The sequence below is a fragment of the Sebastes fasciatus genome, chromosome 19 (assembly GCF_043250625.1).
Source record: "Sebastes fasciatus isolate fSebFas1 chromosome 19, fSebFas1.pri, whole genome shotgun sequence".
Taxonomy (NCBI): Eukaryota; Metazoa; Chordata; class Actinopteri; order Perciformes; family Sebastidae; genus Sebastes; species Sebastes fasciatus.
Window position 1 is genome coordinate 3,615,034 of NC_133813.1, and position 27,326 is coordinate 3,642,359.

At 39.0% G+C, this 27,326-nt stretch overlaps 1 protein-coding gene across 2 annotated transcripts in view; it reads right to left on the bottom strand.

Annotated features, from left to right (window-relative positions):
• LOC141756877 (zinc finger SWIM domain-containing protein 6-like) overlaps positions 1–26,888 on the bottom strand; it is a 73,265-nt gene extending 46,377 nt beyond the window's left edge. Inside the window, exons 1-2 of one of the 2 annotated variants that reach the window (XM_074616836.1) lie at positions 26,705–26,888; positions 22,826–22,901 (exon numbers count right to left, since the gene is read on the bottom strand). In XM_074616836.1, the coding sequence (XP_074472937.1) occupies positions 22,826–22,901; positions 26,705–26,737 (109 nt within the window). In that variant the 5' untranslated portion in view covers positions 26,738–26,888. Of the gene's footprint in view, positions 1–3,052; positions 3,886–22,825; positions 22,902–26,704 lie in introns of those variants that run through there. The other variant, XM_074616835.1, reaches the window with a different exon arrangement.
• Positions 26,889–27,326: the final 438 nt, after the last annotated feature.

Genomic DNA, 27,326 nt, shown 5'->3' on the forward strand with positions numbered 1-27,326 from the left:
ATCGTGATAGTATTGAATCAGGAGATAGGTGAATCGTCCCTGCCCTACAATATATATAGGCCTTTTATTTTGGCAGGACAGAGGCTGGTGTAATGTGAGTGTGTATTCCCTGTGGTCCTTCACAAAGCTCACATGCATTTAAAAGTGTGGGGGGAAGAGGGACGTGTCATGCAAGTATTCAGATTGCATTACAATTAACCATGCAGAGTAATGGGATTACAGTCTGTTGAACTCACAGGGTGACAGACACAATCAAAGACTCCTGATAAAGGCTGCGAACTTAAAAACTATCCCTTCAACTCAACACAGCCAAAGAGCTCTCTGTCCACACACAAAAAAAAGACACAAACCCGAACCAATTGGCTGCAAACTGGTGTGAATCACGGCCCATTTAAAGAGAACCGTTGTGCTCAATACGCTTCCTCCCTTCCAAATCTCTTCTACTTAACAAGGGAGTGAAAAGATGCTTTTGTTTGCCTTCCTTTCGGAGGCGACAGGAAGCTTGAAAGACACAAATGAACATGAAAATAGGAACAAAGTGCCAAAGTCACAATGGGAATGCTGTGCTGGGTAATTAAAATCTCAAAGAGGGTCCAAGCACATACAGAAATAGAACAACTAAATGACATAAAATCAAATGTTAGTGAGTCACTGATTTGTGTTGTTGGTGGAGTAAAGTTGCACATGCAGCTGTCACTTTAGCACACAGGTGTCTGTTCCTGTTTCACTCTGTAAAATCTCCTTTCAGTGGGTTTTAAACATGCGGTCAGTTGTGCCACTTGGAAAGAGAGCACATCTACTTCTGTAATGGTTATTCTGCTCAGACATTCCAGTAATAGCATGCCATATATACACCCCATCTAAATATATAACAAACGACATTGTGAGACTGCATATTTGACTGCTTTCCAACTCACATTTATTAGCAGCACAATGCTGATCAAACAACTATGTAAGCGGACAAAGACAAGTACGTGCATTAACAAGCATCTGTGCCACACACAGAACAACTCATTCAAATGTAATGTGTGTCAGTTGACACCCAACCCAGCACTTCCCTTATTACTCAATACTTTTATGTAAGCATTTAAAAATGGTCTTTAAAAGGTCAGACTGTGTTTGTGAACAGCAAAACTCAACCTAATGGGAGACCTACAGCAAGAAAATGTGATTAAATATATTAAAAAATGAGCTTTAATCTCTCGAAATGCTTTTTAAAAGTCAAATCAGCTCAATTAATTCCATTTAAGGCACTTTGAGGTGATTTCGGAGGCTGCTTGAACCCTCAAACTAGCTTCAACAATCTTTTGTGTCACAAATTGACATCTCACATGAGCCTAATTTATTAACGCCTCTAAAAAAACAGTAGATATGGTCTTAAAATAGCTTTTTTTGGTCCGACCAACACAACAAAACCCCAAAATATTCAGTTTTCTCTAATGTAAGACAAGGAAAAGCAGGAATCTCTCACATTTGAGAAGCTGGAACCACCAAATTATTGCTTAAACTATTAACTGCTTGTCAAAATAGTCGACTTATTTCAGCTGTAGACACTTCTTATTATAGATTTGGTTATGCATCCTTGTTCTGTGGAAGTTTCTCAGTGAAGTCTGATGGTGTTTGAGATGTGAAAATGTGGGGATTCCTCTTTTGTTAAAGCTTCTGTTTCCAACGCAATTAGAGGATTTTTTAGGCTTTGTGCACCCTCACATTTCACATTCAAACTGCCCCCAAGCAAAAACAGGATTTAAATGCCCCAGTCACACATTCCCATTCATGCACACAGCAGATTTAAAGCCCCATTGTGGGCTCTCTCCTCCTGCAGTCTGACCGCTTCACCCTTTGTTGTCAAAAAGATCGGTTTTATATGATGAAAGATTTGATGAAGTTGTTTTACATGATTCTGACGTTGTTTGAAAAATGCATTGGTATCCATATAAAAACAAACCCACTGGAATAATACAGTGGCAGAAAGGGACACTGCAAAGCAAAACGCAGCCTAATGGGAGACATACAACAAGAAAATGTGATTAAATATATAAAACAATTAGCTTTAATGTCTCTAAATGCTTTATAAAGTCAAATCAGCTTAATCAATTCCATTTAAAGCACTTTTAGTTGATTTCACAGGCTGCTTGAACCCTCAAACTAGCTTCCAAAATCTTACTTTTGTGTCACAAATTGACATCTCACATGAGCCTAATTTATTAACGCCTCTAAAAAACAGCAGCAGACAGTAGATATGCTCTTAAAATAGCTTTCTTGGTCACAACACCACAACAAAACGCAAAAATAGTGAGTTTACTCTAATGTAAGACAAGGAAAAGCAGGAATCTCTCACATTTGAGAAGGTTAAACTATCAAATGAATGGAATTTTTGTTTAAACTATTAACTGCATGTCAAAATAGTCAACTTATTTCAGCTCTAGACACTTATTATTATAGATTTGGTTATGCATCCTTATTCTGTGGAAGTTAAAGCTTGTTTTTTCAATGCAATTAGAGGATTTTTTAAGGCTTTGTGCACCTCACATTTCACATGCAAACTGCCCCCAAGCAAAAACAGGATTTAAATGCCCCAGTCACACAAATCAGTAAGATAATGTAAAAGAAATGTGGAAAAACAGCTATATAATGTATGTTTAAACAGTAAATTAACTGTAAAATACTGTGAAATTAATAAAGTTCAAACTGTATTTTTCATTAACAGTATAATGTTAATTTTACAGTAACAAAGGCAACCCTGTTCTTTACTGTTATTTTGCACTCATTGCTATCTTAATTTCTGCATCTGCATTCTGCAAATCAGTAAGATACTGTAAAAGAAAGGTGAAAAAACAGCTATATAATGTATCTTTAAACAGTAAATTAACTGTAAAATACTGTGAAATTAATAAAGTTCAAACTGTATAATAATGTTAATTTTGCAGTAACATAAAGAGCAACCCAGCTGCCAGTTCTTTACTGTTATTTTACTGGGAAATTCTTAACAGTGCATATATTTGCACTAGATATAGCCCTGATCCCATCACATCACATCACCATCACTCACCGACTTGCAGCACGTTGTCCACGCAGCCGAGCTCCAGCAGAGCGACACCTCGTCGGAACGGTAGCCGCGTTTCGTCGCCGCTCTCCCCGCTACTTCCCACCTCCTCTCCGCCACTTGTATTGAAAGATGAATACATGCAAATCTCCCGTTCACTCCTCGGGAACGACCAGTAAACGATCCGTCTCTGAACAGGCTCCGGGATCCTCTCGAATCGCTCCTCTACGCGTTGAAACGGCCACTTCTCCGCGACTTTTCTAGCCGCGATGTCCAGCAGGGTCTCCGGGTTCCTGGTCGCGGCGCCCCCGGAGGCTCCGGAGCCTCCACCGCCGGAGGACTGAGCCCCCGCGGCCCGCTGGCCTCCCCGACAAACCGCGCTGTATCCCGGCCGACAGCAGAGCCGCTTGGCCGGGTGCTGCTGTCCGCGCTCCGCCATCATAGCTCCGCTGGAGGAAGTCAACGCACCGTATGAACGCGGACCGTGGAAGGGAAGCTTTTTTTGTTGATTGTTGGCCGCGTATTGGCCAAATCATCCTTTTATGGAGCCATGTGGGCAGGGCTTCTCCGGGGCTTGTCAAACCCCTTTGTTGACAAATTAAAGAGAGGAGGAGTCGGTCTGGTTAGATAGCTAAAGGACCGGATGGAGGAATTAATCCTTTGTGAGGTTTTAAGACCGAGAAAAGCTTTATAAAACCGACCGTGTTGTGCTTCCAGGTGCACCGGTGAGCAGATAGTACCGACCGAGAGCTGGAGCTAGAGAAGCCGGACTGAGAGCGCTGCCCTGCGGTGATGTGATCGGTGTTCTGGGCCTGTCAACACTGGAGACCTCGTGGTTTTGGGGGAGGGGGCAGTGAACGCAGCACCGCCTCCAACACCGTGTGACGTTTAAAGGTCCACTGGAATGTGGAGCCTTTTAAAGAGAAACACAACCGATTATGAGAAATAATAATAGTAGTGGATGGAAGAAGCACTCATATCTAGTACTAGAAGTAGTAATATTGGAACTAGCAAGTAAATGTACTACATTCAAGCAGTGGTGGAAGACGTATTCAGATCCTCTACTGCAGTAAAAGTACTAATACCAGAAGAAAACACAACTTATTATGATAAATTTAGTAGTGGATGGAAGAAGCACTCATATCTATTACTAGAAGTAGTATAACTGGTACTAGTAAGTAAATGTACTGCATTCAAGCAGTGGAAAAAGAAGTATTCAGATAATTTACTTCAGTAAAAGTACTAATACCACTCAAAAATACTCCACTACATTCAAGAAGTGATGGAAGAAGCACTCATATCTATTACTAGAAGTAGTAATACTGGTACTAACAAGTAAAAGTCCTGCATTCAAGCAGTGGAGGAAGACGTATTCAGATCATTTACTTCAGTAAAACTACTAATACCACTCAAAATACTCCACTACATTCAAGCAGTGGTGGAAGAAGCACTCATATCTATTACTAGAAGTAGTAATACTGCTACTAGCATGTTAATGTACTGCATTCAAGCAGTGGAGGAAGTCAGCTCATTTACTTCAGTAAAAAAAGAGCATGTAGTGGATAAGTGTATAGTTGCATAAAATTGAAAATAAAAGTACCTCAAAATTGTACTTAAGTACAGTCCTTGAGTAAGTGTACTTAGTTACTCTCCACCACTGGAAATATAATAGTGTATGGAAAGAGAACTACTGTATGAGTGAATTTATAGAAACAATACAATGACAAAGCTAAAAATTGACTTTATGTTCTTATATTCATATTTAATATGAAGCTACCTTAGCAGCTGATTAGCTTAGCTTAGCACAAAGACTGGAAACGGAGGGAAACAGCTAGCCTGAATCTGTTTCTAGTCTTTGTAACATTTCCCATACAGACATGTGAGGTATCAATCTGCTGTTCTAATGTAATGTATTGTAAATGTAGAACTATTACTACTTTAAAGTCATAACTAGTGGCATGAGTTTTTATTTTCATAATGCTTATTAACATAGTAAATCGTGTTATTTACCCATCAGAGAGCAAAGAATTACTGCTTTGTGTCACAGACAACAGTTCAACCACAAAAACGGTGCAAATCGTAAATTCATAGTGAACCCATTGTTTCAGTAGTGGTGTGTGCAGGGACTAGTTTACACCTGGGACATCAACCAGCTGATAAAACACAAATCCAGCAGTTTGGGCCTCGAGGGCAACCGGGCAACAACAACATGACCATTATCCACAGTGAACTCTGTCCAGTTGGCCTGAGGTGAGGAAGCTCATGTAGAAGTAATCAGAGAAACAATCACAAGCCCTTCCTACACATTATATATTAGAGCCGTCCTCGACCAAAGAGATCCTTAGTCGACTAATTGATTAGTTGATTTAATCGATAGATCTGTTAAACTGAGTTTCTCCACTTTAAATCTTGTGTTTATCAGAGATGTGCTCATAAGTTTCTTAGAAATAAGTCATTCAGCTTGAAAAAAAGCATGAAAAATGACTAATGGATTAAAGAAATAGTAGTCTAATAAGACCAAAATAACCGATAAGTCAACTAATCGACAAAGAGGTTAATAACTGTACTTCAGTACAATTGTGAGGTACTTCATTTGAGTATTTTCATTTTCTGCTACTTTATACATATAGTCTGAGGGATTACTTGTACTTTTCACTCCACTACATTTATTTAACAGCTATAGTGAGTAATTAGATTACAGATTAAAAATCTAACATACAAAAAATGTCAATGATGCATTATAACAATACAATTTTGCTTCAACTTGTGCAATATTAAAATGTTGCTTACATGTTATATCATGAGTAATAATAGGACTATTATATAGTATAGAATAATATTATGGGCCACTCTGCTGTGTAATTTCACTCCTGATACTTTGAATACATCTGGCTGATAATACTTTGTACTTTTACTTTAGTAAGATTTTGAATACAGGACTTTTACAGAGTATTCCTACATTGTTGTATTATTACTTTTACTTTGAGCAAAAGGTTTGATTATTTGCTTTCTGGTGAAGAGTTAGAGAAGCACCAAGAGTACTTTGACTTTTGATACTTTAGAGTACATTTGCTGATAATACTACTTGTACTTAAGTAATGTTTTCAATGCAAGACTGGTATTGCTTCTTTCACTAAAGTAAAGTATCTGAACATTTCTTCCACATCTGCTTTAACGTTCATTCAGTGCCACCTGACAAACACTAAGGTCAGTATTCATTCTCCTTTTAGCTCTGGTTTGATTTCCACCAACTTATAAGAAAAATATCTGCAGCTAGATGTTTCACTCTTTTCACCAGTGAGTCTCTAACTGTGTCAGGTAGTAAATTTATCAGCCGAAAACATCTGTCTGCAGCTGGAAACCAGGTTGCTGAGCGTATAGTGAGACTGAATCACACAGTAAATTAGGCTAAAGTGGCTAAAAAGCTGGGTGACGATTCTCTGCGGGTTCTTTCACATTACATGTTTGATTTAGTGTTAATATGAGAAATATTGATTAATAAAGCTTTAAGAAAAGAGGAGCTAATCTGGTCTCTGGTGTTTCGTAGCCTGAGGGAAAGTTAAATTGAAAAATGTGACGTAGACGGTTAAAAGTGAAATGCACTTTGGACGCTGGATGTGGTTCAATGGATGCATGGAAGTGAGGGTGAAGGATTCAGGGGCCCAAAAAACAATGCTAGGAATCATACAGTTCATAGTTATCAAGCAGTACGTCTGAGGTTAGAGAGCTGATATATAAACCTTCTGTAGTGGAAGAAGTATTCAGATCCATTACTTCAATAAAAGTACTAATACCACACTGTGAAAATACTCCACTACAAGTAAAGGTCCTGCATTCAAGCAGTGGTGGAAGTATGTCAGTATTATCAGCAGTGGCGGCCGGCCAATAGAGGGCCACGGGGCCTGGACCCACCCACCTTGAGCCACCAAAAAAAAAAAAAAAAAATTATAAAATTATTAATTATAAAAATTATAAAAATTATAAAAATTGTCAATATGTGTGTTTTTGACCTATGGAATATACCCGTAATATTTGTAAAATAGGATAACTGCGCCAAATATCTGCTTTCCTCCTTGAACTCTCTGCTAGTGCACCTCTCAGCTGCTCTGCTGCACGTGCACTTTCTGGGGCCAAATGGATTTGGCCCAAGGAAGGCGGGTCTAATAAGCAGTACAGCCAATCACTGATTAAAGATATATGATTACAAGCATGAATGACATACAATTCATCCAATCAGCGCCGTAAAAAAGACTTCCGGGAGGGCCAAACTGATTTGGCCCATGGTGTGCGCGCGCACGTTCACGTGTGTCTCTCTCTGTTCTCGTCAGGGCTCATGTCAGTTCTCGCGGGATCAAGACCTTCCTGAGAAACACCATGACACAGGATCGCCTTAATGCTCTGGCTATGCTCTCCATGGAGAAGAAACTTGTCAGGAACATGCCTGACTTCAATAAGAAGGTCATTGAGAGGTTTGCCACTCAGAAGGACAGAAGAGCAAAGTTCCTTTATAAATGATCTGTCGTATGTTATATTAACATACTGAATTGTATGAATAAGATGTCCTTATGTCAGTGTTGGAATAAATGATAAAAATGTAACTGCAAAGTAGTAATGCGTTTTTGATACCTTTTTTTTGCATTGAATCGTACTAGGATGTTTGTTGAAATTGATTGGCCCTACCCAAAAAAAAATCCACCAGCCGCCACTGATTATCAGTTGAATTTACTTTAAAGGGACTATTTGCAACTTTCAGAAATGCTTGTTAACAGCGACACCTGTGGCCGTGAAATCAACGAAAGTCAGCGTCGGGCTCGCGCTTGCTCGCTCTACATAGACATGAACGAGCATCGCTCAACACAGTGAGGCGACACACGTCAGCTAAAACCACAATATCACTCTATATTTCAGCTGCGTGGCAGTAATGTTAGCTGACCAGACGAAGGTCTCTCCATGAACATGATTTAGATCTGATCCTAGTGTTGGCTTTTCCTGCCTCAACGCACGGGCAGCGTGTCTCCCTGCTCCCTCCGCCCGCAGCCGAGAGCAGGGAGACACCGGCACCCGGTCGGTAACGAGACAACAACGTAACTCGTTGCAGAGCTCCGTCACTTCACAAGACACGGAAAACCTCTGTTGGTCTGGAGGAGCTGCAGCAGTTATTTCTGCACAAACGTCCACTGAACATTCACTAGATATTCTCAGAGCTAAACTAACTCTTCTGCAGTGTGGAGTGAGCGCGCGTTCACGTCTAGAGGTGGAGCGAGCTGAGCGAGAACGCGCGCGCTGTCTGAGTGAAGGCGAGCAGGCAGAGGAGGAGAGGCAGCGGCTACACGCGAACGCGCATATGCGAGCGCGCATGTGTCCCGACCCGCTACATTTATACGCTTAAAAAGTTACAAACAGTCCCTTTAAGTACTTAAAGTAAAAGTATTGATGTGTCAGTAAAATGTTCCCTGTCAAGTTTTCCTATTATATTTAATCGGTTTGAGTAATTTCTTAAGGAAAAAAACAGTCTAAATTCTCTGATTGCAGCTTCTTAAATGTGAATATGTTCTGGTTTCTTTACTCCTCTATGACAGTAAACTGAATATCTTTGAGTTGTGGACAAAATGAAACATTAGAGGACGTCATCGTAGGGAACACTGATCGACATTTTTCACGATTTAATAGACCAAGCAACTAATCAATTAATAGAGAAAATATTCGACATATTAATCGACAATAAAAATAATGGTTATCCACACAATAACACTGAGTTTATCTCCCACAGTAAAGTTTGAAAGATGTTGGATATCTCTGTTTGATCAGCACCAGGGGAACATTTCAGTCGTGATTTTAAACAGTTTCATTGATGCAGAAACACTCTGACTGTTTGTCACTGTAATGAGTTTATGTGTCTGCTTTCCTCCCCTGCTCTTCCAGTTACAGTACCACCTGCTGCTGCTGCAGGACCGGCTTATCAGCAGCCTCATTTCAGCACACTTGCTCCATGCTGTGTAAATGATTTAGGCCCCCTGGTTGAAAATCTTTACTATTGTCTCATTTCACCCTGCAGACAGCGCAGCAGAGGCGCAGTAATGACTGAGCCTATTCACTCAGCGTGGTGGGAACAGCAGGAGGGCTGAGAGAGAGAGGAAGACAGCAATACAGACACACACCGTCACCTTCTAACAACTGACTTTATATTCATCTTTCAGGCATTTCTCTCTCATTGTATTACATTTAAATTTCAGACGCTCATTATGTTAATACGTTTCTTATCGTTGCTTCGCTGAGAGTTTTCATCAAGACACCTCATTTATTACACCACGCTGCTGCTGCTGCTGCTATCTCTCATCGTTTTAGCCATGCTAGCGGCGTCTCAGTCTGTCCGTCCACCACTTTGAAATATCAACAACTACTGGATGGATTGCATTATTATTATGAATCCTACGGACGGATGTTGGTGATCCTCTGACTTCTCCTCCACTAGGAGGTTTATATTTGTGATTTTGAGTGAAATATCTCACAACTATTAGATGGATTGTCATGAAATTTGGTTCAAACTACATCCACACTCATACGTTTCTGTTTTAAAACGCATAACTTTTGCTATGTTTATGCCTAGCGTCCACTCATCAGACATTTGAGGGCATCATCTTGGGCTTTCGGGAAACACTGATCAACATTTTTCACCATTTTCTGACATTTTATAGATCAAACGAAATATCAATCCTTAGTTGATGATAAAAAAACGATATATTGTGCAGCCCTAATTATCATGTTAGCATATACTGTTAAGAAAAATGCATATATTATTCAAGCTATTGCTACATAGCTGCTTTTTTAACCTCATTATCATTGTACACGGCACGTCTACAGTACAAATCTTGTAGCACATATCAATGCTAAACCTTCAATTTCAACTTTTACAGTTTTATTTTGTATGTACTGTACAGGACTAAAGGGTGAGTTTATTGTAAGTCACTGAATAAAACCCAGGCAGCATTTCTTGACAACATCCAGCATCATAACATGTTAAATACTATTCAGGTATTCAGGCATAAAGAATGCTTTAAGACTCCCATTAACATGATTTCCATGGATGGACTCTCTGCTCGGCTAAGATGGCTAGTACGGGTGATAATGACACTCTGGCTCACTCCTGGGGATAATCACACACACACACACACACACAGACACACGCACCATGCACAACACAAACCATAGTATCCGTTCACGCTGGGCTCATTTGCATTCTCATCAGTATGCATGAAATTTCTCGCTGAACTTTAATACCCTAACTGCTGCATAATACACTTTAATGAGCATAAAAGTGAGCATGACAATTAAAACTCGCATTAATCACTGAGCGCTGAGGGGCGGGGGATGAGGGGATGAGGGGATGAGGGGATGAGGGGATGAGATGAGAGAGAAGGGGAGGATACCGAGGACTGGGGGGGGGGGGATGAAGAGCACTCCGGAGAGGATGAGGGGGGGAAGAGAAAAGAAATTGAAGTGAAGAAAGGATGGATAGTAGAGAGCATAAAAAAGGAGGAGAGAGAGGATTGAGGTGAGAGCTCTTGTATTTAAGTGTTGAGGAGCTGGAAGAGGCGTCACCACGGGAACGGAGGATGAATGATGTGTTTTTATCTCACAAGTGTGTGGACAAGCTTTTTTATTTCTCCCTTTGTTCCTGTTTAAACACTGACAGGGAGTCTCTCTCACAGAGGGGATTATGGTATATGGATGATAATGGAAACCAAGCAGTGTGTTCTTGCACCTTTACCTTCCCCCCACCGTGATCTCTCGCTCTCCTTCTTTGACACACATCATTTGTGGAGTTATGAATATTCAGCACAATGAAATAAATGCACATATGATCTCATTTAGATGATGTGTCACACCTCTGATCGTCCCCCCCCCCCCAGAAAACAATACTGAGCCCAGTTGGAAATTTAATTCTTGATCATGTTGCATGTGATCCAGATTTTTGCTGCTGATATAAGAAGTCAAAGAGATGTCAAAGAACGATTTTGAACAAATGCTACTTTCAGTGTAGACAGGAAAACAGAGTTTTTGGTTTGTAACAATTAATCGACAATGAAAATAATCGTTAATTGCAGCCCTAGTTGACATAATACACACTTAAAGGTGTATAGTAGCCTACAACGTACATCATTATAATCACAATAGTGAGAATGTTTTTGTGGTGGCAACGGTCTGTTATACGTAGCAGCGGTCTGTTAAACGTATCAGCGGTCTGCTATACGTAGCAACGGTCTGTTATACGTAGCAACGGCCTGCTATACGTAGCAACGGCCTGTTATACACAGCAACGGTCTGTTATACGTAACAAGGGTCTGCTATACTTAGCAATGGCCTGCTATACGTAGCAGCGGTCTGTTATACGTAGCAGCGGTCTGCTATACGTAGCAACGGTCTGTTATACGTAGCAGCGGTCTGTTATACGTAGCAACGGTCTGCTATACGTAGCAACGGTCTGCTATACGTAGCAACGGTCTGTTATACGTAGCAACGGTCTGCTATACTTAGTGACGGTCTGTTATACGTAGCAGCGGTCTGTTATACGTAGCAACGGTCTGCTATACGTAGCAGCGGTCTGCTATACGTAGCAACGGTCTGTTATACGTAGCAACGGTCTGTTATACGTAGCAACGGTCTGCTATACGTAGCAACGGTCTGCTATATTTAGCAACGGCCTGCTATACGTAGCAACGGCCTGCTATACGTAGCAACGGTCTGCTATACGTAGCAACGGTCTGCTATACGTAGCAACGGTCTGCTATACGTAGCAACGGTCTGCTATACGTAGCAACGGTCTGTTATACGTAGCAACGGTCTGTTATACGTAGCAAGGGTCTGCTATACTTAGCAACGGTCTGTTATACGTGGCAACGGTCTGTTGCCCCGTTATCTCCTTTGTGAGGCGTCACTAATGAGGAGACATGTTGTGCAACGGCGGCATAAATACATCCATGAACAGCGGACGTGGCCAAATAACCTGCTAACAGGACTTTTCACATGTTTATACATAAATGTACAGTTAGAGGTCACTGTTACTTATCCAATGCAACACTCCCACAACACAGACCCCGATGCCAGTGTGTTATTAAAATGATTTTGCGTTTTCATCTGAACAGAGTTTTTTTTAAAACCAAGATTTTTTTTTGAGAACGACAACTAGGCCTAAGAGTCCTCGGCCACGCCTTTTGCTCCACCAGGAAGGAACCTCCCTCAACAACCACGGCAACTCAAAGACAAAGAAACAAATGATTAATATAACAAACAATAGCCTGTGTAACCCTTCACTGTTAAAATGTTTACACTTCACCTAAACCCTGTAAGGTCAAAAGCAAATAAACAGATTCCAAATCAGACCAACTGTGTGATGGTTGATTGTTTAGGTGTAGTTGACTGCAAATGAACCTGAATAGTAAGCATAGGTAGAATTAGGATAATATTACCATGTGTGGCTGTGGCCACAATCTTGAAACCCATCAGCTATTGGTCTGATGACGGATAAGCCTGCTCGCTGTTTACAGTCCGATTAGCAACTTCAAAACTGGAGTTGGAGTTGAGAGACGACGTGTATGACCAGATTGTTTCACAGGTAGGTCATTTTAAAGGTTCTCTATACGTAGCATCAAACAACTATTGTCTATGTAAAGATATAAAGGAGTAATGTCTTCCTGAGCAGAGAATGAAGTCCCTCTCCCTCTGTGTGTGTTGTAATCAGAGCTTCTCTGTGCTTTGTTGACATCGCCAGGCGCCCCACTGGCTCGCTCACGGCCGCCGCTCTGCACTGCTCTCATACGGTGGTTACAGCTGATAACGCTGTCCTTACTGAAGCGGAAGCGTAACACCCATCCTCCGACACTGTTAGCTCTGTCAGCGCTGTTAGCGTCAATAGAAATGCTCCCAATCTTGCATTTAGCACCTTTAAACAAATAAAACACTAAATCATCGACAGTCGATAGCCGGTGGGTTCCCAGAACGCATTTCGGCCGATGCGTTCTGCCTCTTTTGCTCTCCACACGGACTGTTTACCTGCGTCCAACCAAAGCATCCTCGAACGTGATTGGTCAATACTACTCCGACTACAAACAGAAACCAGAACGCTTCCAATACCAAAATCTTGTTCCGTTGCCTACAGATTGTACGTTCATATGCAAATATCCGTTTATAGAGATTAAGGAGACTGTGACATGAAATGATCAGGAGGATTTCCCTCCTTGAATTGTATCTTATATTTCTCATATTTGAAAAACAATATCAATATATTGTAAGAAGTTGTTTTACTTATCTAAATACTTCTAAACAGGCTACTCTTCAGGAAAACCCATAATTACAGACAGATACAAATATTCACATGCAGCCGACACACTGACCTGCATATGAATTATTTGCTGCTTAAAATACTGTATAATTTATTGTGTCTTTAAACGAGTTAATTACAGCAATTAAATATCAAGATGTCTTCATGCACAGGCCCGACACACACACACACACACACACACACACACACACACACACACACACAGAGCATAACCTAATCACCATTTTGGTTGCAGAGTTGACACATTTCTTACAGTGTTTGACCTCCTTTGTCCTCCCGTTAGCCGAACAGAGAAGGATGTGTGTGTGTGTCTGTGCGTGTGTGCGTGTGTGTGTCAGCAGGAGGCATAATAAAAAGCCCATCTGCATTTCCATAAATCAGAGAGGCTGGTTTGTTGTCACCCAGCTGAGGGGCCTGAGAGCGAGGCCCCGGGGCCTGTAGGGATTAGAACACACTCTCTCTGTGAGTGTGTTTCTGTAACGGTGCCCACGACTCATCGCCGGCGCTGCAGAAACTTCATGTTTAAAACATACAGTATCTTCTCATATTTTGCCTTCTGTCTGTGTCTCCTTTCCTGTCATGCACATCTCTGCTGCCCACGTCTTTATGCACCTCCAGGCCTAATATCTCCACAATATATATATATACACCAAAGATTTATAACTTATTGGCCAAGTATGTGTAGACATTTGACTCAGGTTTAAGTCGCTCTCAATGTACTTACACACAGAACAATTATGAGGGAGATAGAAATAGTCATACAGCTACAAAGCTGAACAAAAGGAGGTACAAATAAACATTATGTACCTACAAGTAGGTAACAAAATATGTGTAGATATATAAATATATTAGGGCTGTCAAACTTCATGCGTTAAACGGCAGTTAACTCCACTAATTTCTTTAAAGCATAAACGCAACTTGCGATTTTTAGGTTGTAGCGGGCTCAGTCTTAAAGCGAGAGTGAAGATACTGGTATCATATGAAACTACAAAACCTAATGAATCCATCGTTACCAAGCATGTCATACTAGCTTGTCGTAAAGGAGGTTAAATAACGCTCCAAACTTGAGCTAAATTTTGGTGACAAATCTCCCTTTAAGGTTAATTTTGAACAGATAAAAAATGTGCGATTAATCACAATTAACTATTTTAATTGACTGACAGCCCTAATGTCTATATATACAGTATGTATATATTGTATATATCCGTATGTACTGTATATATACTGGGTGCAGGATTTATATTTGACAACTACATACATGTCTTTAGATTTAATACTCAAAGGTTTTGTTGTCATACAATCTGTGCAGCAAACTCCTGATATTGCTAACATGCTGATGTTTAGCAAGTCTAATGTTTAACATGTTCACCATCTTAGTTTAGCATGTTAGCATACTAACATTTGCTTTGTAACATTTGAATGTCATTAGTTCTGCAGGAATTTGATCATAAACCAATTTATTAGATAAATCACTATTTTGACCTGATGGTGTTGGTAGAGGAAAAGTGCACAAATAGGACAAAAAAATTCACATTTAAACACACATAAAACACATAACTCCTGTGCACACACTGCACCATTAACACCCAAACTGCTTTTAGTGAGTTTAAATGAAGTCCAGGTTTCTGCATTTGAGATTTATTGAGTGAATCACGTCGTTAACATTAATAAACGATTGCTTTCATTCCAAAGTCTTTCGAAATCTGAGCATTGAGTTAACCGTCAATCAACACAAGCTCTTCTTCTAATATTTAATGTGATTGGCCCACAACCATAACACCCAGTCCTAGACATTCAATATAACCATAATCCTCAATAATTCATGCTTTAATGCTAATATAATACTATTAATATTATAATAATAATGTAAGCTATGTACCCAGACATGATTTTTAAAAACGAGCCGTCCAAATGAATAATTTATTGTATGAGGCTGGTTAATAAATGTTTTAATCATCTGAATGCTTTCAAACTCTGTTAGTGTGACGCAAATGAACACAGCTTTCATTCACAACACAGACAGACTCACTACTTACTTACTACTTGGGTTTAGTTTTACTCAGATTATGTAGCCGCACATTTTTTTAAGTAATATCCAGCTCTTTATCACGTTTTATCGTTTAGTTTTTAACATTTCAAGGGTAAACTACATTTGATATAGATGTTTCTCTCCATTTATCACAAAGTTTATAGTCTTTATAGCTCATTTTTATATGATATTATTAGGGCTGTCAGTCTCGTGGGGGGTGAGACCCGTGGGTCTTGAGGTCAGAGGTCAAGCTAGTATGACATGGTTGGTACCAATAGATTCATTAGGTTTTGTAGTTTCATATGATGCCAGTATCTTCACTCTGACTTTGCAGCTGCGCCCGCAACAATCTCCAAAACATCAATTGTGTTAGTGCGTTAAAGGGACTATTTGTAACTTTCAGAAATGCCTGTTAACAGCGACACCTGTGGCCGTGAAATCCACGAAAGTCAGCGTCGGGCTCGCGCTTGCTCGCTCTAAATATACCTGAACGAGCATCGCTCAAAACAGTTTACATCCTACAAAAGGCCAAGATCTTCAAATGTTTTGTCCGACCAAAAGCCCCAAACCCAAAGATATTGAGTGCTAATCCTCGCTGGGAACATCAAATCTTTGGCATTTTTGGTAGAAAAAAAACTTCTAAATATTTGCAGATTAACTTTCTCTTGATAAACTAATTGATTAATCGATATTCTATTTTAAAATTGAATTTACAAAAACTTCCTTTGAGCAATTGTGTGACATGTTTCATATAGATTCATGTCAAAAATGTATCTTTCAACCTTCTCTGTTGTATTTCCTAATTCTTTATTTCAATAGTAGGTTAAACAGGGACAGAGGACGAGACGGAGGGAGAAGGAAATACTGACCCAGAACCTCTGGGCATGTCACGCAGCAATTTAAATTAATTTGAGACTCAAATACGTCTCCAAGCCCATCATTTAACCCTCATCATCATTTATGTTCTTTTCAATTACATGCAGGAGCTTTAAACGGATATTAAACTGCAACCTCTTCTCCTAAAAGTTAATCAGAAAGTTTTAAAAAGAGAGTTTTTCCTGATAACTTTCACAAAATCATCTTGTGTGAAGAAGAAAAGCCCCCCACAGATGTCGTCACCCTGCTCCTCGGAGGGCCTGTACTCGTACAGAGATAAAGATAGCGTGGGCGTCCCATCTGATCTGATCCAGTGGGTTTGCAGTGGTGAAATTGATCCCTGTGGTAGATGCACTGACAGGCCTGAGGAGCCAGTGTTCAAATGAATTTGGAAGAGGAGAAGAAGACAGCGAGGGCTTTCTGTTTGTTCTGCCTCTAAATAATACAGCACAATGACAGCCAGCAAACAAAAGCATTTGTGTAGCGCAGAGCGATACCGCGGATAGGATATAACACAGAGGAATGCTTAAATTACAGATGAGAATGGAAACAGCTTCTTTTTTCATGTTTTGTTGTGTTAAACATTGATGGGAGCCAAACCAGCGGGGACGATGTTCGACCATCCAAAAAAAAGCCAGTAAAGGAACTGGAAGCAGCAAACTGAAGCACTGGGCTCTGCTCCCACATGGACACAACTCATTTTGTTTTTAATATTTGCCAGCATAAAATATCTTTTTTTTTACACTTAATTGCATTGCTTCGGGGTGAAAAAAAACAAATGACAGCCATGTGATTGTATCCAAATTCCCTGAATGTGATTAAACATAAATGTGTAAAGTGTCGGCGGGGAGATTTAGCCCTGAATAATTGACAAAGCTGTATTATACGGCCGTAGGAATTATTCCGCCTTAAAATGCTCATTTCACTGTGCATGTGTTTTTTAACATTCATGCATCTGAAAAATAATTGAAGGGCCCGCGCGCTGCTGAATATTTCATCCCCCCGCCGCCTCTTTTTCCAAATTTTCACAGGCTGAACGATGGCTTTTGCACCCAAAAAAAAAGGATATGAATTTTTCAGGCATTTTAAATAATTAAGCCCAAAGTGTTTGGGGCGGCAAAGCCCTGATAAACTAATCGGAGACGGAGGAGAGAGAAAAAGGTCTGAGAGGGGGACATTAGAAATTTATTATTTTATCAGCAGCTATTTATTATTAACACAGAGAGATCCCATTAGCATTCATAGACAAAGGGACTCCTGGGAGGATGCCCTGTGGATTTCAAGGTGATACATTAAAAGTGAGAAGTTAAAAGGAGGGAAAGTATCTGCTTCGGCCGCTGATCTGCATATTAGCCAGTGTCTTTCAGTCGGGGAAGTCAGCGGGATTTCTTCATTTTCTCGGGGTGGATTTCGTGAGCGGATGGCAGATTTAGGACATGAAAATGAATCGTTCTGACTTCACAAAGTCACCTACTAAATACTTGATGTTAGGATCTCAGGAAGGTCAGGTTGTTTTCTGGGAATTGAGGAACTTCAGCAACCTGGGAGAGGTTTCCATTCAGATTCTAGTATATACTCAGGATATTAGAAGCTGCTATAATCCATATTTTTAGCAACAATAGAGCTATAACTCCAGGGATGGTCCACCCCTTAGATCCAGATTTAAATATCTCAACAACTACCGGATGGATTGCCATGAAGTTTTGAACAGACATTCATGTTCATCCTAATGACTTTGTTGATGCTCTGACTTTTCCTCTAGCGCCACCATGAGGTTGACATTTGTGTATTTTAGTGAAATATGTCTACAACTATTTCTTGGCCAAAAACCAAGATGGCGATGGCCAAAAACCAAGATGGCGATGGCCAAAAACCAAGATGGTGACAGGCCAAAAACCCAGACGGCGACAGGCCAAAGACCAAGATGACGACGGCCAAAGACCAAGATGACGACGGCCAAAAACCAAGATGGTGACGGCCAAAAACCAAGATGGCGATGGCAAAAATACCAACATGGCGACAGCCAAAAACCAAGATGGTGATGGCAAAAAAAACAAGATGGCGATGGCAAAAAAAAACAAGATGGCTACGGCCAAAAACCAAGATGACAACAACCAAAAACCAAAATGGTGACAGGCCTAAAACCAAGATGGCGATGGCAAAAAAACTAAGATGGCGACGGCCAAAAACCAAGATGACAACAACCAAAAAACAAAATGGTGACAGGCCAAAAACCGAGATGGCGATGGCCAAATAACAAGATGGCTACGACCAAAAACCAAGATGGCGACGGGGTAAAAACCAAGATGGCGACGGCCAAAAACCAAGATGACAACAACCAAAAACCAAGATGGTGACTGGCCAAAAGCCGAGATGGTGACGGCCAAAAAACAAGTTGGCGCAGGACAAATACCAAGATGGCGACGTCCAAAATGCCGAACTCAACGCTTCAAAACGTCAGTCCACAAACGAATGGGTGACGTCATGTTGACTACGTCCACTTCTTATATAGTATAGACTCAATATGTTTAAATTTAACCAGTATTAAGCTGCAAAAAAATAAATAAATAAGGGATTCACTACTTCCCAATCAGAATGTTCTTCCTGGCTTTGAACGGGAATTCAATCCATCCTGTTGGGATTTACATTTTACAGAAATTATAATCAAACAAACATGAAAACTCAGAATCTGAGACTTTCCTTCTGGAGTCTGGTCAGAGTTTCCTGTGGTGGTGGTGGTGGTGTTTAGTGGTGGGTGGTGTTGGGGGGAACTAACTTGGACTCTTTGAAGCCTTTGCGGTCTGTCAAAATGTACAAAGACTGAACAAAGTCAAGCGTGACCAGACAGAGAGGTGTGTAAGACTAAAAAAAAAGATCCAATATCTGTCTGCTTGATGTGAGAGAGCACCTACACAGATGGGTGAAGGAGTCTGCCTCCTCCTCTCAAATCCCACAAGAGAGGAGGAAACAGCTGAGAAAGACATCCAAGCCCACCCCCCTCCATCATCTCAGCCAACTCAGTGCATGGCCTTTATGAAAATATCCTAAATTCAATCAGGATCTGCAAATTTCATGAGCTGGCCGTCCAGCTCCTGAATTTCTTAACGGGGTGTCAACACAATCTAGGCGATGACATCTGACACTCTGAGCGCTGAATCAGAAAACCAGTTATTCCAGAACTGAAACCCGTTTTTATTATTAACGGACGAATATGTTCTTATCTCACACCTTCACATACTCTTAACCTCTCTCTGTGTGTCCAGCCCCAAAGAAATCTCATTATACTTGAAATTTGGGGGAAAAAATGTGACACCACAGGATTGACTATTATCATGTGGTACTTGGAGGGAAATTGAAAAGAAAAAACTTGTTTGAATTGGACCAAAGAAGGAGGCAGTACCCAAATTCAGCTGTTACAAGACATGATCATCGCATGTGTCTTGGATACATTTATATTTATACGTATATCTGGGTAATATTTCCCTCTTCAAATCAATTTTGGAGGCATTTCATTACAAAAATTAGACCTACATACAACATACATTTCCAGTTTTTACATAAATGTATACTTGGTAAATAAAAACTAGGGCTGTCAAAGTTACGCCATTTTCAAAGGGGTCCCTTGACCTCTGACCTCCAGATCAGTGAATGTAAATGGGTTCTGTTAGTACCCACGAGTCTCCCCTTTACAGACATGCCCACTTTATGATAATCACATGCAGTTTGGGGCAAGTCATAGTCAAGTCAGCACACTGACACACTGACAGCTGTTTTGTGTTGTTGATTGATTTCCAATAATATAATACACTCAGTGGCCACTTTATTAGGTACACTAATACAGTCCAATACAACAACTTATGTCACGTACGTAACATATTTAACTTATGTATGTAACTTAAGTTACGTAACAAACGTACTTATTTTAACCCAAACCACGATCTTTTCCTAAACCTAACCAAGTAGTAACGTAACGTACTTAACTTACGTACGCAACTTAAATGATGAAACAAACATACTTATTTTAACCCAAACTACGATCTTGTCCTAAACCTAACCAAGTATTAACGTAAACGTACTTAACTTATGTCAGGTACTTAACTTACATCACGTACGTAACGTAACATACTTAACTTACGTACTCAACTTAAGTTACGTAACAAACGTACTTATTTTAACCCAAACCACGATCTTTTCCTAAACCTAACCAAGTAACGTAACGTACTTTACTTATGTCACTTATGTAACGTGACGTTAACTACGTGTTTAAGTCTGCTGTATTGTGACTGCATTAGACTGTACAGGCGTACCTAATAAAGTGACCACTGAGTGTATATACATACGTTTGCATAAAGCAGAATATTTGCCCACTCCCATGTTGATAAAGAGTATTAAATACTTGACAAATCTCCCTTTAAGGTGCATTTTGAACAGATACAAAATGTGTGATTAATTTGTGATTAATCACAAATAATCATGGACAATCATGCGATTAAATATTTGAATCGATTGACAGCCCTAATGCTAACATTTGCTAATCAGCACGAAACACAAGAACACATGAAGCTGATGGGAATGTTATTATTTCTGCAGGTATTTGGTCATAAATCAAAGTACTGGACAAATTCAAAGTCTGACCTGACGGTGGCGATATAACTAATTATCTAAAACTGGGGGGAAAAAAGGAAGAGGAAACTGAGTTTGATAGTCAAATGTCATTGTTACCATGACAACGTGTATGTTCTTGACAGGGTCGTTGGAGGGGATATAGACGAGATTAAATTGGGGCATTAGATTTAATGAAAATCATCATTTGCAATTATAATTTTGAGGAAACACTTTCAAGCGACATTGAAGGATTTTACTTAAGCTCCTCTCTGCGTGTTCAAAGAATCTCTTTGTTTCCTCTGTGAACTTGTCCCGTCTTCGACCCGCGCCGTGCAGACGCGGTGCAGAGGATGCTGGGTAATGTCGGTGGATATATGCCTCGAGTGTTAGAGCTCCTCTGTGACCAAATACTCATCTTTTCTCTCACCCAAAAGAACCCATTAATATTTCAAATTAATGCAAATAACCTTAAATGATGAATAATTGCCCCATATCAAAATTCAATTACTGTTAAACACTGACGAATTGCTGATTGAAAATTATGAATAATTTCATGTGACAGAGAGAGAAGGCCTGAGTGGGGAAATGTGAGAACAAAAGACGGGTGTCACAAAGCACATTGTCAGTGTCGATATTTCATTACATATGTATCAGCTAGTCACCCTGCAATATAGGAATGTATTTTATAAGGTAGAAGATCTGGAAATAGTTTAAAGACAATGCAAATTTAACCCTTTCAGCTGCACTCACTCAATTTTTTCATATGATATGTTCAAAAAAAGACCAAAAAGACCACGTAGAGTCAGTGAAGGCAGGTTTGTATATAAAGCAAGCAAAACCTAAAATATCAATAAATAGTTGAACTGGGATCAATAAAGCAGTGTGTTATCTTTACCTATAATAATACATGATATGTATTTGATGATTATATTTTGTTAATCATCTTATCTACAATGTATGTTTTTAATCTGAATCTGCAAAGTAACTAGTAACTTAAAAGGTGCTTAATGGGAGCATTTCCATTGCCTCCACATGGCGACAGCTGAGCCGGTGGCTCACAGCTAGCGGTGCAAACAATCAAACAAAGAGAAATGCTCTCCCCTCGTCCTAAATCGACACTAGAGTACTTCATTGTTTGTGAATGAAGCGGTACGAGTTGAGGCGGTGCTGTGTGTGTTTCACCAATCAGCGACATCCCTGCAAACTCCACCCCAAAAGTTCCTGTATTTTCAGATAGTACTACCCCCCGACCAGGGCCTTTTTGGGGGCTGAAAAGGCCCCGGAACTTAATTTAGACCCTGATCCCTGCAGTCGAAACACAATGAGTTCCTCAAAAGGTTCTTAGTTCTGGGAGAAAGTTCCTGCGGTGGAAATGGGGCTGCACATGGCTACTTTTTCATCAATTAATACAAGCAGTCTGCATGCACGTTTTTTGAGCCCAACATTGTTGAAACAGAGCAGCTAATATTGGTAGCGAGAGCAATAAGTTAGCGGACTGCCGATCGTTTAAATACCGCTGCTCTGTGCACACGCAGTAGTGCTTTCATGTTATAGTAGCTGATACATGCACATACTGTATTTATATACACACACAAAGGAACACATAGTGTAATGCTTTGACTCCAAAAATGTATCAGAAATATTTTTTTTTCCTGACTGAAACTGAACTGAAATCATGACTTTAATGTATATTTAACTTTGAAAAGCATTATGTGAAATAAGCTGTTTTTTTGCCGCATGGTAAAATGTCAATATTCTATATTCAGTTCAAGAAGAGCGTCTCTCTCTCTCTGGATTGAACTATGACAACATGCTGATATTACTCATCAGTTTCTAGGAAACAGCTGATGTAACTCTAACAGTCAGTAGGTGTATGTCATGTTTCTGCACTGACTGTGAAAAAGAGTTTCCTCTGGGGGTCATTACTCACCACATCCAGTAGCTGCTGGCCAGAACTGTGGTTCATCCCTCTCATAGTGCAACAGCTCCACCTTTAGGTAGCATACCTGCACAACAAGCATCAATATAATGAACAATCAGGACTACTTCTCTGGATTAATTTAGATTAAAACTTCACTGACTAAGAACAATGAAGTTTATCACTCTGGACTTCTTAGATACAAGGCAACAGGTGTCTTTATTACAAATAAACTATTAGTAAAAGAATCCAAAGAGTCATCAAACAACATCCTGCAGGCGAAGGAGGAGGAATGATTTACAATTTAACAGAAGAAGGTGGAAAGTAACTAAGTACATTTACTCAATACTGTACTTCAGGTACTTGTACTATACTATTTCAATTAATGCTGCTTTATACTTCTACTCCACTACAATTCAGAGGCACAGATTGTACTTTTTACTCCACTACATTTAATTGACAGCTATAGTTTACTTTTCAAATTAAGATTTTACATAAAAACTATAAGACACATCGTTCAAGATTAAATCACTGGTTTACAACCTTACAACCTTTTTGGCTTGGACATTTTTCTGACTTTTTTCTGACATTTTCGGTCCTCAGAAAACAGTGTCTAGTTGGGGCACCTTGTCATATTTCACATGTCTATTATTCAGTATTTCACAAAAAAACAAAGACTAGAGAAAAAGTCAGTCAAAATGAATACAGATTTGTGTATCAGAAATTAGTTTCTTCTTCTTCTCTCTCCCATTAATCATCTCAGGACCCCCATTTGGAAAGAGCCCAACATCCAGGCTGGAAACCACTGAACTAAACTACCTAACAGTATATAAAGTAGTAACAGTAGCTCCACCTGGAGCAGCTTCAACAGCAACATGCTTCTTGTTTTTATTTGTTTGTACCCGTTTCTGTCTTTATTGTGTTCACCATAACACTGAAGGAATCAAACACAGTACTCGTCTGACTACTAAATATGTTAGAATGACAATAAACTCTACATTGACTTTTATCTCTATCTTTAGTATTACCAGGACATTTCACTGCCACATGATGGAGCCACAGTAGCAGACTGGTGTGACTGATTTCTGTTGCAGTGCTGGACCAAGATATGCTCTATTGGTGGAAGTATTTATTTAAGTAAAAGTACCAATACAACAATGTAAAAATACTCCTTCACAAGTAAAAATCCTGCTTTCAAAATCCTACTTCAGTAAAAGTACACAAGTATTATCAGCAAAGTGTATTTAAATGTATCAGACGTATAAATACTTGCAGAAAAATTGCTCATGTGACTGACATTAGATTAAAACTATGCATCATTAGAGCAGCATGTTACTGTTGTAGCTGCTCCAGGTGGAGCTACTTTAACTACTTTATATAAAGTTAAAGAGCTGCAATGAGTAGTTGACTAATCGATTAGTTGATCTACAGAAAAATAATCTAGAAAATAATAATAATCTAGAAAAATAATCCAACTATTTTGTTAATTGACTCATTGTTTCATTGAAAAGTGGTAGAAAATGCTGTTTTCAGCCTCTGAAATATGTAGATTACCTGCTTTTCTGTTTTATATCATATTAAACTGAATATTTGGGGTTTTGGACCAACAAAACAAGATGTTTAAAGACATCACCTTGGACTTTGAGGAACTTGGATGGACTTTTTTCACTATTTTCTGACATTTTATAGACGAAACTGGCAGAAAATACTTAGCAGAGTAATCAATAATGAAAATAATTGTTATTAGTAGCCAGTACTAGTACCCTAATGGTTCCCAACCTAGGGGTCGGGTCCCTCCAAAGGGTCTCCAGATAAATCTGAGGGGTCGTGAGATGATTAATAGCAGAGAGAAGAAGAAGAAAATAAGTTCTGATACACCAATCTGTATTCATTTTGACTGACTTTTTCTCTAGTCTTTGTTTTTTGTGAAATGAAACATGACATGACATGACACTGTTTTCTGAGGACCGAAAATGTCCGACAAATGTCCAAAAAAAAGGTGGAAGAAAGGCAGAAGATAAGTCAGAAAAATTGTCCTTTTTGGTGGAACTGCTAAGCTATAACCAATAACATTTCCTATTTACCATAAAATGCACCAACATTTACATGGACATCGGAGACGTGGCAACAAGGAGAACAAAACAGACCCTGCTTCTTTGTAAAAGGTCAATAATCCTAATCTGAAAAGTAAATAATATATGTCAAAATAAAAAGGCTATAGTGGAGTACAAAGTACAATAATTCCCTTTGAAATGTAGTAACCTAGAAGTATAACAGAAAGTGAAAATACTCAAGTAAAGAACAAGTAGAAAGTAAAAGTCACTTCCTAAAATATGATCAGTTAATGCATCAGTACAGTTCATAAAGTAATCCTTAACTATAAGGTAAGCCTGCAAAACATTTTAAATGTGATTTTAATCTATTCCTCTCACATACAGACTACTTCTAGACAATATTCATATAATTACTGACTCAAACTGACAGGAAGTTACTGACTATCTTCTGTCTGAAGCATTTCTTCCCCTACTAGTTTACCTTTTGTGAACTAAAGCTGAACTGTGTCTTCAGCTTTTATGAACCAACTCCCAGAGCAGTCATTTGTTTTTAGAGCCACTTCCTCCCTCCATCTCTCCCTTTTCTCACAAGCCCGTCTTCCTCTCTTTCTCCTCGCCTCTTAATAGAGCATCAGATTCCTCGCGTGAGAACCTCGTATCGGGTCCGGTTGATTGTAATATTAGGTTACTTTATTTTTCCTTCGTCTTTAATCTCTCATTCACACAGACCAGTCAGCCTTTTCTTCGGGGACAGCTTGGATTTCAGAGCTGGACTTGGATAAGCTTTTAAAAACAGATAAAATACACGTCTTTTTGCGTATATTCCAGAAGTAATATAATGGTTAGGCATTGCATTGGGTGGTTGCTCACTTAGACAGGAGGAGAAACCCTGGAAGCACAACACAAATGGTAACCTGAGGAGATGAAACAGGATGCTTTAACCTCTTCACTTCCAAAAGAAAGGTTAGATTCAATGATTGTGGCTCACAAGAGGAAGGAAATTGCATCTATTGTCAACTATCTTCAATTAGGAAAGTGATCAATATTCATTAAGTACAGTATTTGTAAAGTTTTTTGTTTTTTTTTAGATATAATCAAAAAACTTAATTATGATGTATTATTATAGGTTTAGATGAGACTTAATTGTCTTAATTGTTGGCAGGTTTTATCCTCCCTCCCTGGCTATTTTATATATATTTTTAATTTGATTTTATCCTTTGGTATTTTTGTTTTTATGATCCCTCTGTTGTTTGTATTTTATTCTATTGTTGTTGTTGCTCTTTCTTGTTTTAATCTGCTGTTTTTTGTTGTTGTTTTTTCTGGGAGAAAAACCTCTGTTATTATATAAACTACTGTGTTATGAGTGTGTTTTGTGCTAGCTGTTACTTTTTTCTTTTTAAATTCATTATTCACAAGATGGATTTACAATAAATAAGGCGATTATTACAATTACAAAGTTATCATCCTCAAAACAGAGCAGATATCACATTAAACATTTACAGACAATAAAACAAGTAAATAAATAAAAAGTAAGTAGAATAAATCATAAAAAAGTATGACATAAACAAAACAAAGATTAAGCGAGTTACAAGGTTAGATAACTTTAAAGAAATATAAAGAGAGCTTTGGCATATTTATCACATTAAACATTGTCTCTGACGAGCTAACAAGCTAGCAAGCTAGCAAGCTAGCAGTTCGTTAACTATTATGTCGTTATGTCCTGGAGAACCAATCGTTACATTTCATTATTCATACCAGAAGTTTGGTTTATAACATTATCCCGCGGTCGGAGGGCACCGAGGTATTTAATATCAAGTTCTTCGGTTAAAAAACTCACTTTTAGATGTGCGCTGTAGACGATAATCCACATCGTTTAAATCTACCGCCGCCGTTACTACCGTATTTATAGTAACGGCTGAAAACTACCAGCCAATCAGATCAGCCGTACCTGACAAACAGCCAATCAGATTGCAGCAGGTCAATCAGCTCTGAGCATGCGCATTGGTGTTTTGCCTTTGTTGTGAGGGCTAATTAGACATCATTTAAAAACTAAAATTATATCATATCCACTTTAAAATTGTAAGTAACAAATTTTTTTTTTATATCATGCATCAATCCAGAATTATATTAATTTTCAGTGATGGAAAGTAACTAAGTAGGCCTATAATTACTCGACTAGGCTACTGTACTTAAGTACAATTTTGAGGTATATATAATCAACATTAATATAATCAACAAATAAATTAATTATGGTGTATTATTATAATATATATATATATATATATTATATATATATATATATATATAATATTATTATATAATAATAAAAATAAACTATTAGAAATTATTATTTTTTATTTCTGCAGATTTAGATTAATAATACTGTATATATATTCTTCTGATTATTATTATATAATACTACTACTACTACTACTACATAATAATAATAATAATAATAA